Genomic DNA, 13,066 nt, shown 5'->3' with positions numbered 1-13,066 from the left:
TCACCTAATGTCATGGGTTTATATACTGGATCCCCATTTGGATGTCTAAAGTATTTAAACCAAAAAAATCCTGTCTTTCTGGCATTCCCTTTTAACAATGCAGTAACTAGCAATTCCAACTGTCCAGTAGCTTAAGTGAGTTCTCTTCATTTAGAATTGTGCTCTAGTCAGGTACCCACAGGAGCATGTGCAGCCACGCTTCTAAAATAGCACTATCTGGCTTCCGACCATCACTCCCTATCTTCTTAGCTTGTCTGTTACAACAAAAATCAACTAACCGGGGTTGGTGTGGTGGTACAGCTAAGCCTCCCTTGCAGTGTTGGCATCCCACATAGGTGCCATTTGGAGCCTAGGCTACTCCATTTCTGATCTGTCTCTCTGTCAACAGCCTGTAAAAGCATTGGAACCTGGTCCAAGTCCTTGTGAACTCTGTAACCATGTGAGAGACACCAAGGAAACTCCTGGCTCCTGGCTTCAAATCAGCCCAGGTCCAGATGTTGTGTCCATTTGGGGAGTGAACGAGTGGATGGAAGCTCGCTCGGTCTCTCCTTCACTCTCAGTAACTCAGACTTTCCAAACAAAATATACAAATCTTAAATAACAACAACAAAAACCACTCAATCTCTAATAGTAAAAAATATATACATGTTTACCATTTTATATATACATATAAAGATTTATTTTATTTTTATTTCAAAGTCAGATATACAGAGAGGAGGAGAGACAGAGAGGAAGATCTTCTGTCCGATGATTCACTCCCTAAGTGGCTGCAATGGCCGGTGCTGTGCCGATCCAAAGCCAGGAGCCAGGAATTTCTTCAAGGTCTCCCACGCGGGTGCAGGGTCCCAAAGCTTTGGGCCGTCCTCAACTGCTTTCCCAGGCCACAAGCAGGGAACTGGAAGGAAACTGGAACAGCCAGGACACAACCAGAACCCATATGGGAACCCGGTGCTTGCAAAGCAGAGGATTAGGCCTTCTCGAACCAACAAGCCTGCCTGAGTTTATATTTTTTTAATGGCTCACTGTCTCACGTAGTGTAATAGGTTCTGAGGGCAAAAGCATTCACTAGTGTCTGGCTCACCAGGGTAGCTCTAGTGTGTAGGGCTGGGTGCTGGCACACAGTGGATGAGCTCAAAGAACGACACAGGACATGCAAGGATGTTAAGTAGGAAGATTGACCTGAGCCTATTCGTGTTGAAGGGCTGAAGCAAAAACAGGGGAATTTTTGCTTGTCTGCAGAAGGGATCAGGTCAAGAGAACTGCCTTTGAAACAGCATTTGTACCTCAATAGTTTTGCCAAAGTCCCAGAACCTTGTTAGGAGGGTCCTGACCCTCCCGGGGGGTTTGCTTAGAAGTTTCCCTCCCTTGTGCCAGGGCTATCAGGCTTAAGAACACCGTGCTGACAAAGTCCTGGGAGGAATTTCAGGAGCTTCTCGCCCAGAAAGCTCTGTCACCAACATCTCAGAAGAGGAAGGGGTAAGGAGAAATGGTGGGCCGTGTCTGCATCCATTTAAAAACTCTACTCTAGGTCCTAGTGCAATAGCCTAACCGCTGAAGCCGTCGCTTTGCACAAGCCTGGATCCCGTATGGCGCCAGTTTTAATTCTGGCAGCCCTGTTTCTCATCCAGCTCCCTGCTTGTGGCCTGGGAAAACAGTTGAGGACAGCCCCAAAACCTTGGGACCCTGCACCCACATGGGAGACTTGGAAGAGGCTCCAGGTTCCTGGCTTCGGATTGGCTCAGCTCCAGTTGTTGTGGACGCTTAGGGAACGAATCATCTGACAGATCTTCCCATCTCTCCTCTGTTCGTATCTGCCTTTCCAATAACAATAAATAACTCTCAAAAAAAAAAAAAAAAAAAAAAAACACCCATATGGGATCCTGGCACTTGGAGGTTGAAGATTAGCCACTGAGCTATCATTCCTGCTTCCGCAAACAGCATTTTTAATTCCATCTTACAAAAATAGTCCCTCTGGCTAGCTGAAAGCCAGTCAGTTGAGACATCAAAGGCAGTCAATTTTTAGGTTAAAACGTGCTGGCGTAGGTCCTGTCCCAGGACATTTTTGGTAAGCCACCCTTTAAAACCTGTTTCTCCATCTGAAAAGGAGGGGGTTATAAAAGTTCCTCAGCAAATAAGACAGGTGAAATAGTTACCATCAATAATAGAAGACATGCTTGCCAGAAACATTCAATTTTCCTCTTAAATTTCGTTTGTTCAGGAACAACAGAACATGGGGGTGTGTGTTGAGGTTTTTATATTACCATTAACTTTTTAAGTTTTACTTATTATTATTTTATGATACAGTTCCATAGGCCCAGGATTTCCCTATCCGCTCCGCAATTCCCTCTCCCTCCCCAATGTTTCCCTACATCATTACTTAGCTCTTCATACATTACCATTAACACTTAAATATAACAAAACCCATTAATTTGTACGCGTAAAATGGTGACTTTTAACCTGTATATACCCGTAAGCATTATGAAACATAAAGGTGATTCTCTAATCCACATTGGTGTAATTGTGGAACATCCTCAGAATTTACCGGAAACGAACAAATCCAGTTCAATAGATGAGCCCAAAATAAGCCCATCTTCAAGAGCCGCTTTAGAGAAATAACCCAGTCAGGATGATCTCAACAATTTCCCTTCGAAACTCCGACGGGACGCTTAGAGCGTCCAATCTGAGCGCGAGGGGAACGCAGGCCGGCTTCCAGAGCAGAGAAGGCGGACTTCTCGAACTCGGTCCTCCAGTCGGGCTCGGAGCGCACGGGCCCGTCTCGGGTTGCCCAGGGTGGACGGCGTGCACCCCTGGCCTCAGCCTGCACCCTGACGGGCCGCTCGGAGCCCAGAAACTTCCAGGGAGGAGCATGCACAATCCGGGTCGTCCCGGGTGGCCGCCTTCCCTCAGTCCCGGCAACCCTGGCGCTTCACCTTCGCCACCTCCCGGCCCCAGCCCGGGGCTTTTGCCCTGGGTGAACAACAGCCCATCCTGGACCCTTCAGGGTTGGGTTTGGAAGCGCCAGTGAATAAGGTCAAATGCTGCCGCACACGCTCCAGGTTCCAGGTTCCAGCGTAGAACCGCGACCAGTGGGGCCCAGCCAGGAATCTCCTCAGCTTTAGCCCCGGGCCCGGACCCGCCCACAGCCCTCCCGCGCCAGCGAAACGGCGCTCCCGGACCCGCGCCCCGCCTCCAAGTCCCGCGCTCTGATTGGCTGCAATCCAGCCGCCTCTGACTCGCGGAATCCCGCCCCATTCCAAAGACCTCTCCTGACCGGCTCTTCGCACCAGCCAATCATTTTCGCCAGCCAGTCATCACTGACTTTCGCCCTCGTCCTCTCTTTACCCCCACCTCAGCCCCTCAGTCTGTCCGCTGGGCAGGAGAAACTGGTCCGTCTTGACAGCGCACGCGCGGACGCTTCCAGGGGAGGGGGACGCAGGCGCAGTCGCGTGATCACCCTAGACCGCGCTGAGCACGTGGGTTCCCGCGTACTGAGCAGAGTGGAACCTCGGATTTGGTGGCGTGCATCGTGGGGAGCGTCCTAATCAAGGCGATGGCGCCGGCCGAAGTCCTGAACGGGAAGGTGGTCTCCGCGTAAGCACTTGTCATCATTGTTGGGGTGCAGGCGAGGGCTCTGAGGGCTCTGATGACGGTGCGTGGGTCCCTGCGAACTGCGGGGGCCACTTGGCGGGGAGGGAGGACCCCGTAACACCTGAAGTTCGCGCCTCTGCATCCGAAGACGGAGGTTCCCTGGCACCTTCCACCATTTCAGGGGGAACTGCCAGGTGCCTGTGCCCGTTGGCTGCCTTGCTTCTGGGGACGAGTCCCTGACTAGGCTCCTGGGAGGAATCCGTAGGCAACCGTCGGGAGCACCACCTGAAGGATTCCGACAGTTTGTGGTGACTGCACTGTGTTGGAACCTAACAAGAGGGCCTCCCGCTAGGCTGTAGTTTGTCCCGCTACACCTACGGCGTGTTGGCTGAGTGGGCTCCCATGAACTCTTCCTTTCACTCTTGCGCTCCCCTTTAGCAGCCTTCTCTCTAGAAGTCATTTTTGCAGGTTGGCCCCTGAGCCCTGACTGGTTTCCACATTCCATTTGACCTTTACTTATCCTACCCTGTAGGAGAGCGGAATGCTTAACTGTGGCTGTGGTAACACTAGGAAGTAACTCCCCCAACTTCGTATCTGGGAAGGTGGATGGAAGGCAAAAGGCACAGGAAAAGATAATCCATGGGGTTTGCTGAAACTTCATGGGAAATGCATATCACAAAGAAACCATATGTGGATTTCAATTTTTTTTTTCTTGCACCAGAGTAAATGCATCTCTTAATTCCATTTCCTGTCGACTCTTGGAAACACATTCCTGTTTTTGTTGTTTGTTTGTTTGAATATTTGTTTTTACTGGAGAGACAGATTTTCAGTGAGAAAGATCTTTCATCTGCTCCCTAAATGTCTGCAATGGCCAGAACTGAGCCAATCTGCAGCCAAGAGTTTCTTCCAGATTTCCCACGCGGATGTGGGGCCCCAAGGCTTTGGGATATCTCCCATTGCTCTTCCAGGCCACAAACAGAGAGCTGAATGGGAAGTGGAGCAGCCAGGACATAAAGAGGCGCTCTTCTTGGATGCTGCACTTAGCCAATTGAGATATTGTGCCTCTCCCTGCCCCCCACTGCCCCACATTCCTGCTTGTTGGGTGACCTTACTGAGTTTGCTCTGGGAACTTTGAGATCACCAGTTATTTAGTAACTTTCTGGGCAGAGGTGTTTGAGGGACATATTGCTTGATGGGAAACCCTGCCCTGGAGCAAAATGGCTTTGCCTGAAAGATAGAGGCGGTGGACCTGGATGGTGGGTAGAACCAGATGTTGGTGTATCTTGCTCATTGGTTAGAAATAGCCTCTAGACTTTTGGACTACAGATCACAGTTTGGGTATCCAAGTGATTTTCTTTCTTTTCTTTTTTTTTCTTAAGATTTATTTATTTTTATCAGAAAGTCAGATATACCGATGATTCACTCCCCAGGTGAGCGCCACGGCCAGTGCTATGCCGATCCAAAGCCGGGAACCTGGAGCCTCTTCTGGGTCTCCCACGCGGGTGCAGGGTCCCAAGGTTTTGGGCCGTCCTCGACTGCTTTCCCAGGCCACAAGCAGGGAGCTGGATGGGAAGTGGAGCTGCCGGGATTAGAACCGGCGCCCATATGGGATCCCGGGGCGTTCGAGGTGAGGACTTTAGCCGCTAGGCCACGCTGCCAGGTCCCCAAGTGATTTTCTTAAAAGAGAAGGGAAGGGAAGAGCATGGGAGGGGAAGGAAGGGGAGGGACAATGTGATGGCTCAAAGACTAATTCCTCAACTTGTAAGTGCTGGGATCCCACGTGGGTGCTGGTTCATGCTCCAGCTGGCACTCATTTAGGATTCTGGTGATTGGAAGGTGAGGATTTAGCCGCTAGGCCAATGTGTAGGGCCCAACCTCAGTTCTCTTGTAAGTTGGTCCCTTGTCTTGCTCATTCTACAGAACTGCTGCTTTCTCTCTGTTACTTCCATCTCATCATATCTAGCTGTCATTCTATACCCTTGCTAACCTTTCTTTTTCAATGATTCTTTTTTTTTTTTTTTTTTAAAGGAGAAACACAGAAAGATCTTTCACCCACAGGTTCATTCCCTAAATGACCACAACAGTGGGAACTGAGCTGATCTGAAGCCAGGAGATGCTTCCAGGTCTCTCACGTGGGAGCAGCATCCCAAAGCTTTGGGCCATCTTCCACCAGTTTCCCAGGCCATAAGCAGGGAGCTAGATTTCAAGTGGGGCAGCAAGGACACGAATCAATGGTAGTGTGGGATCCCAGTGCTTGTAGGCAGAAGATTAGTCAATTGAGCCATTATGCCAGCTCCCCACTGCTTTATTGTTAATTTGTATATATTGATCTTTTAGATTCCGCACATGAGAAGACATCAAAAAGTCCATGGAAAAAGGAATTAAAACATATATTGTGGAGCAATAAGTTTTGTCATTATATAATATTTTGCAATCTGTATTTTTCATGAATTTCTGTATGAGTTTCAAAATTTTTTGCTCTAAACTAAGATTATCTCTTGATTTCATTTTTCATGAACTCATTTTTTTTAATTTATTTTAATTGGAAAGGCAGATCAGACTTACAGAGAGAAGGAGAGACAGAGAAAGATCTTCCATCTACTCCACAAATGACTGCAATGGCTGGAGCTGAGCCAATCTGAAGCCAGCAGCCAGGAGCCTCTTCCAGGTCTCCCACACGGGTGCAGGGTCCCAAGGCTTTGGGCCGTACTCTGCTGCTTTCCCAGGCCCTAAGTAGGAAGCTGGCTGCGAGTGGAGCAGCCAGGATGTGAACTGGTACCCATATGGGATTCCCAGCGCTTGATGGTACAGAATTAATTAGCTGAGCCAATGCACCAGCCCTCCATGGTCTCTTTGAAGTATCCTTGTATGCATGAGAGCATGCAGTACTTTTATGTCTGTATTTGACTTATTTCACTTAACATAATATCATTCAGTTCTGTCCAAACTGTGGAAAGTGGCAGGATCTCTCTTTTTTTTTTAACTTACTTTATTTTTATTGGAAAGTCTGATATACAGAGGGGAGGAGAGACAGAGAGGAAGATCTTCCATCCCATGATTCACTCCCCACATGGCCACAACAGCCAGAGCTGAGCCAATCCGAAGCCAGGAGCCCCGAGCCTCCTCCGGTCTCCCACATGGTTGCAAGGTCCCAAGGCTTTGGACCGTCCTTGACTGCTTTCCCAGGCCACAAGCAGCGAGCTGGATGGAAAGCGGGATAGCTGGGACACGAACTGGCACCGATATGGGATCCTGGCAGTTGTAAGACAGGAACTTTAGCTGCTAGGCTACCACACTGGGCCCAACAGGATCCCTTTCCTAAGACTGAATACTATTTCTTTACCCATTTATGCATTGGCAAACAGGATGCTTTCACTTCTTGCTTATTATGAATCATGCTGCAATGAATGTAAGAATGCCAGCATCTTTACAAGGCTGTGATTTCCTCTCCTTTGGGTATGTTAAGAGGCATCATGGGCTCATGCCCTAGTCCTGTTTGTGCTTTCTTTGGGAGTGGCCCTATGATTTCTGTGAATGCTGCACCGGTCGCCTTTGTCCCCAACAGTGTACAAGGGTCCCTTTTCTTCCATCTTTCTCATCATGTGTTATCATTTGTCTTTTTCAGAATAGTGTCATCCTAAGGGAGGTGAGGTAATAGACTAGTTTTAAATTGCATTTGTCTGATGAGTAGTGATATTGAATGCCTTTTCATAGAAGTGTTGACAACTTACTTATAAGACAGAATTGCAGAGAGAGACAGAGAGAGATCTTCATTTGCTGGCTTACTCCCTAAATGCAACAACTAGAGCTGGGCAAGGCTAGCCAGGAGTCAGGATACCCTCCCTGGAGCATTAAGAAACAACTGGATCAAAAGTGAAGCAGCTGGGGGCCCGGCTCAGTAGCCTAGTCACTAAAGTCCTTGCCTTATATGCGCCAGGATCCCGTATGGGTGCCAGTTCTAATCCTGGCAACTCCCTGCTTGTGGCCTAGGAAAACAGTCGAGGACAGCCCAAAACCTTGGGACCTTGCACCCACGTGGGAGACTAGGAAGAGGTTCCTGGCTGCTGGCTTCGGATCAGCTCAGCTCCCGCCATTGTGGCTGCTTGGGAAGTGTATCAGCAGATGGAAGATCTTCTTCTCTGTCTCTCCTCCCCTCTGTATATCTGACTTTCCAATAAAATAAAATTGAACGACTGGGCTTAAGCCAGCACCCCAGTGTCATTCTTTGATGTGTTAGTTTTACCTTCTGTGCCAGAATGCAGATTCTGGCAGTTTTGTTTCTGAGTGTTGCTTGCTAAACTTCATTGTGTTTGCTTGACTTTTCTCTATTTGTTGCATATATTGAAAAATATTACTTTTACCAGTGGCTTTTCCTTTTTTTTTTTTTTTTTGGAAAGACTTTATTATTAGGCATTAATTGGTGTTTTGGAGGGCCAGGTGTGTGGTGGGCAGGATTAGGCTGGGCCTAATGAACACATCCATTGGTTTTCCTATGAGATGGGGCTTGGGAGAGAGCTGACCAGGTGACAGCTCTCCCGGTCAAGCTTTGACAGTGAGTGTCCGGGCAAATCTCGTCTCTGAGGTGGACTGTGTCAGCAAGTTGGCCTTGGGTGGAGAGTGATGACTTCAACAGCATCTTTGAACTATCAAAAGCATTTAAGCAGTATCCTCAGATCCAGGGACCCTGGGATGACATTGGGTGGCCATTCCCCATCCCGGGATACGGATGCGGTTGGGCTGCTGGGAGCGGCCCTCTCCCCTTCTGTTTCCACTCTCCCCAGATACGGGAAGAAAAAGGGAGATTGTCTGATCCACTTGGCTCCATTCCTTGACCCTTCCTTGCCTAATTGGTGACCCACATGGGCATGCATCCTTCTCAACTATGTAAGCATAATCAAAAATAAAATGAATTTATTATTACAAAAAAGAAAGACATGAGTGTGAGGAGCTGATCTAGGTTTCCTCCTTGCAGACTAACGAGAATGGTGCTCACCGGTTATGTGTGGTCGAGTGGAGAGCACATTCATGTTTGTAAAACCCGCAGGGCAGGTAAATGCACTGTCTTACTTATATCCAAAATACCTAGAAATCCCCTTTGGCTTTGCTCCTTGTATGACTTCGAGCAAATTGTCCCGCCTATGCCAGAGTTTCCCCAAATTTCAAGTAAAAATATGATTTAGGCTGTTGAGTTCTTAGGAGAGTTAAAGGAGTTCTTAAAAAAAAGAGCATTCCAAGTTGTTTCTGGTACATAGTATGTGTTCAACACCTCCTTGATGTATTAATGATCAATTAGTAGTTAACATCTTTAAAAATATTTGATTCATTGTCATTAAAAATAAAAAAGCTTGTTTATTTGGAAGGAATAGTTGCAGAGAGAGCAGGAGTGAGTGAGCATCCATGGTTCGTTCTGCACAAGGCTACACCTGCTGGGGCAGATTCAGGCCACTGCCAGGAACCTGGAAGGCCACCCGAACACTTGGGTTCTCTTCTGCTGCTTTCTCAGGTGCATTAGCAGGGAGCTGGATGTGAAGTGGAGCAGCTGGGACACAGCCAGTGCTTCTATGGGAGGCAGTAACTCAGGTGGCAGCTTAACTCACTGGGCCACAACACTGGTCCCCAGCGTTGTTTTACATACCTCTTAAAAGCTTTTAAAAAATTGATTTGCCTATTATTTAAGGTGAGGTTAGAGTGCGAGAGGGAGGGGAAGATCTTCCATCTGCTGGTTTACTTCCCAGGTAGCCACAACAGCTAGAGCTGAGCCAATCCAAAGCCAGGAGCCAGGAGCTTTTTCTGGGTATCCCACGTGGGTACAGGGTCCCAACACTTTGGGCTGTCCTCGACTGCTTTCCCAGGCCACAAGCAGGGAACTGGATGGGAAGTAAAGGAGTTGGGACACGAACTGGCACCCCTGTAGGATCCTGGATATGCAAGACAATAATTTAGCCATTGAGCCATTTCTCTTGGCCTGAAAGTTTTCCTGAATGTGTTTAATAAGAATTGCTCTTTGAGACACAGCTGCACCTTGGCTCTTGGTTCTTCCTACGGAGTTTGACTGCGGGAGCTGGTGTTGCATGTTTACGGTAGCCCTTGCAAGGGAAGCATTCTGTCTAAGCCCTGGGGTAGGACAGTCCTTCAGCTTCCGTGTGCTGAGGCTGCACGGTCACTGTTTCCTCTGGGCTGTGGGGCAGTCCTGAGCCAGCAGGTGGGCCTCATGGCTTGAGCACTCTGGATTGCAGGTGGAGGCTCAGAGTGGGGCGTCCCTGCCGTTTTTAAAGGCCAAGGATATTCCTGATGGGCAAGGAACAGCGAGTTTCTCCACTTGCAGCCGGGGATTCTGCACTGTGGTAAGTGCCTCCATTCCCAAGTTTGAAGTCAGTTTCCGGAACCTGCTCTATAGCCTGGTGGCTAAATCCTGGCCTTGCATCTGTTGGGATCCCATGTGGGCATTGGTTCATATCCTGGCTGCTCTACTTCCTATCCAACTCCCTACCTGTGGCCTGGGAAAACAGTAGAGGATAGCCCAAAGTCTTGGGACCCTGCACTTGTGTGGGAGACCTGGAAGAAGTGCCTGGCTCCTGGTCTGGCTGTTGTGGCTACTTGGGGAGCAAACCAGTGGATGGAAGATCTTTGTCTCACTTTCTATCTGTAAAATCTGCCTTTCCAATAAAAAAATAAGTAAATCTTTTAAAAAATGTCAGTTTCCTTGGTTGCCATCAGCAGTTGGACCTCTCGACGTGTCTGTTGGGACACACTGGCAAACCTTCAAGTGCTCTGGGCAGTCTGTTCCTCTGGATGAATTATGATACTGAAGTGCGCTGTTTGAATTGTAAAATCTGTTTCCAGAGGGAGGAAGGCTAAGACAGGCGTGAATTCCACCATTCCATCAGTGTTTCTTCAAAATTCAGTCCACTCCCCGCATTCCATCCTGCAGATGAGAATATAGTTGAGGCTAGAAAAGTGATGTGATTTGGCCAAGGGTTACCAAGCCTGTTAATGGCAGAAATTCAACTAGAACCAAGCTCTTTACTAAGCACATGATATTTTCCAGTTTTTCCCTTCAGGCACTTGCAAATTACCAAAGGAATTTCACAAACTCCCAGCTCTCAACGACCCTGTTTTTCCCACTAGATTCCCCATGGATTCCTTCTTGGGAGCCTGGATCCTGCCAGCAATCCCCTTTCTGCCTGTTCTACCCTGCGAATCATGTGGATGCTTACCTCATGGTTCTAGTTGCCAAATTATCTCCCTTTGGGAGTCAGAACTCTATTTCTCCCTTACAGGGAGTACAGAGGTTGTAATCTTATTTTAACCACTGTGGGAAGTTTTGGAGATTAGAAACAAGTGTGTGTCTATTTGGGATATTTGGTCACTTATTCAGCACGTACCTGTGTATTTCCTTTAGGGCAAGCAATCTTCAGAGCCCAGAGACACTTTCCAGTGAACAGAAGAACCTGAATCCTTACACTTGGGAACTTTGTCCTGATTAACCATAGATGGGAGAATTGGGGAAGGAGACTCTGAGGAGTTGAGAAGTGCCAGAGTGAAAGCCGAAGCAGGGAAGATAGAAATTTCTATGGCATAGCAATTGTAATTGGGACGAGTTCACCTTTTTGGCAGAAGTGATTTATGGGCAAAGATTTGAGGAGGTGGGGCCTGAGCCTGCCAGTGTGATGAGAAAAAGGGTCCATGACCAAGGCCATGTGTCAGGGACCTTTGACCTACTTCTCCAGTTGGTAAACAGCTGCTGTGGGGCCAACAATCATTGTCCTTGGTGAGCTTAGGGTTTTGGAGTGGAAGAAACTGACGGTGGTAGGCCCAGTATGATAGCCTAGTGGCTAAATCCTCCCATAGCCAAGTTCATGTCCTGGTTGCTCCACTTCCCAGCAGCTCCCTGCTTGTGTCCCTGGAAAGCAGTTGGGGATGGCCCATGGCCTTGGGACCTTGCACCTGTGTTGGAGACCTGAAAGAAGCTCCTGGCTTCTGGCTTAAGATTGACTCAGCTCTGGCCATTGTGGTCATTTGGGGAGTGAACTGGCAGACAGAAGGATGGAAGATCATTCTCTGTCTCTCTGTTTCTCTGTAAGTCTGACTTTGCAATAAAAATATTAGACTAATTTTTAAATTTTTCAAATTAATTTAAATAATTTAAAAAATTAGAATAGTAATTCTTTATTCTTAGAATAAAGAAAGAACAAAAAGAAGGTGACAGTGTTTATGAAAGCAGCCCCAGGCATAGGGTAGGATATGTTAAGAGATGATACAAAGAGAGCAGTGTAGATTACATGGCAATGAAAGAACCACCTCGCTTGAGTTTTCAGACTGAGAAATATAATGTTTGTCTCTTCCTTTTTTTTTTTTTTTAAAGATTTATTTATTTTTATTGGAAAGGCAGATTTACAGAGAAGGAACAGAAAGATGTTCTGGCTGCAACAGCCAGAGCTGAGCCAATCTTAAGCCAGGAGCCAGGAACCTCTTCCAGGTCTCCCATGCGGGTGCAGGGTCCCAAGGCTTTGGGCCGTCCTCCACTGCTTTCCCAAGTCACAAGCAGGGAGCTGGATGGGAAGTGGAGGAGCTGGGGTATGAACTGGTGCCCATATGGGATCCCAGCATGTGCAAGGTAAGGATTCATCCGCTAAGCCATCATGCAGGGCCCTTTATTTGCCTGTTAAAGTGGGCCCTACCATATTGTATATAATGTGTTTAGTTTTCACTTTTCTTTGTTCTCCCCACCAGGGGCATTTTCTCAGTTAAATCTCCTTTTAAAACAGATTGATTGTGAAAGGACAGATGGTTTACTGCTTAGTGGGTCACTGGGACTAGCTGCTTTGATTCTTAAAATTTGTGTTTGTCCACGAGGCAGAGAGACAGATACCAAGATCTCCTACCTGCTGGTCCACTACCCCAAGTGCACACAGTGTTGTGGCTGACTGAGCCAAAACCAGGAGCAAGGAACTCAACCCAGGGTTCCCACGTGGTAGTCGGGATCCCATGGCCTGAGTCATCACTGAGTGTGCTGCCAATGTAGGAGCCGAAGCTGAGGCTTGAACCCTGACAGCTACTCTGATGATCAGACATCTTCACCTTTGAGCCTAATGCCCTCCTTGGTTCTCTGTAGACTACAGGCAAATTGGATATATTGTAAGTGCCATGTAGGTGCTATCCTTGTATTTAATCATAGTGCTGCTCCGCCCTCTGTGGCTCATTAGGTAATTTAATTTACCTCTTTGTACCTTTGCTTCCTCGTCTGAATATTTTGGTAGTGAGACCTAACTCAAAGTTGTTGGAGGAGTTACTCCTTGTAGAGCATTTAGAGCAGTTCCTGGCTAGCGCACTGTAAGCTTGAAGCTCCTTGTGGAATAAATCAATGATGTTTGTGCTTATCCAGTCTGTATCTTTGGGAAATGGTGTATAATCTTGATTCTTAAAATGGGCGTTTGGAACCTTGGCTAGAAGAACCATTTGTGTACAAGATATCTGT

The 13,066-nt window shown here is 47.7% G+C and overlaps 1 protein-coding gene across 1 annotated transcript in view; it reads left to right on the top strand.

Moving 5' to 3' along the window:
• The first annotated feature begins 3,474 nt into the window (after positions 1–3,474).
• MTHFD1 (methylenetetrahydrofolate dehydrogenase, cyclohydrolase and formyltetrahydrofolate synthetase 1) overlaps positions 3,475–13,066 on the top strand; it is a 76,626-nt gene continuing 67,034 nt past the window's right edge. The window contains exon 1 of the mRNA XM_058655532.1: positions 3,475–3,591. Within this exon, the coding sequence (XP_058511515.1) occupies positions 3,551–3,591 (41 nt within the window). The 5' untranslated portion in view covers positions 3,475–3,550. The remainder of the gene's footprint in view (positions 3,592–13,066) is intronic.

The sequence above is a fragment of the Ochotona princeps genome, chromosome 26, assembly GCF_030435755.1.
Source record: "Ochotona princeps isolate mOchPri1 chromosome 26, mOchPri1.hap1, whole genome shotgun sequence".
NCBI lineage: Eukaryota > Metazoa > Chordata > Mammalia > Lagomorpha > Ochotonidae > Ochotona > Ochotona princeps.
Note: the sequence above shows the minus strand (reverse complement) of the source record. Positions and strands in the feature narration are given on the sequence as shown.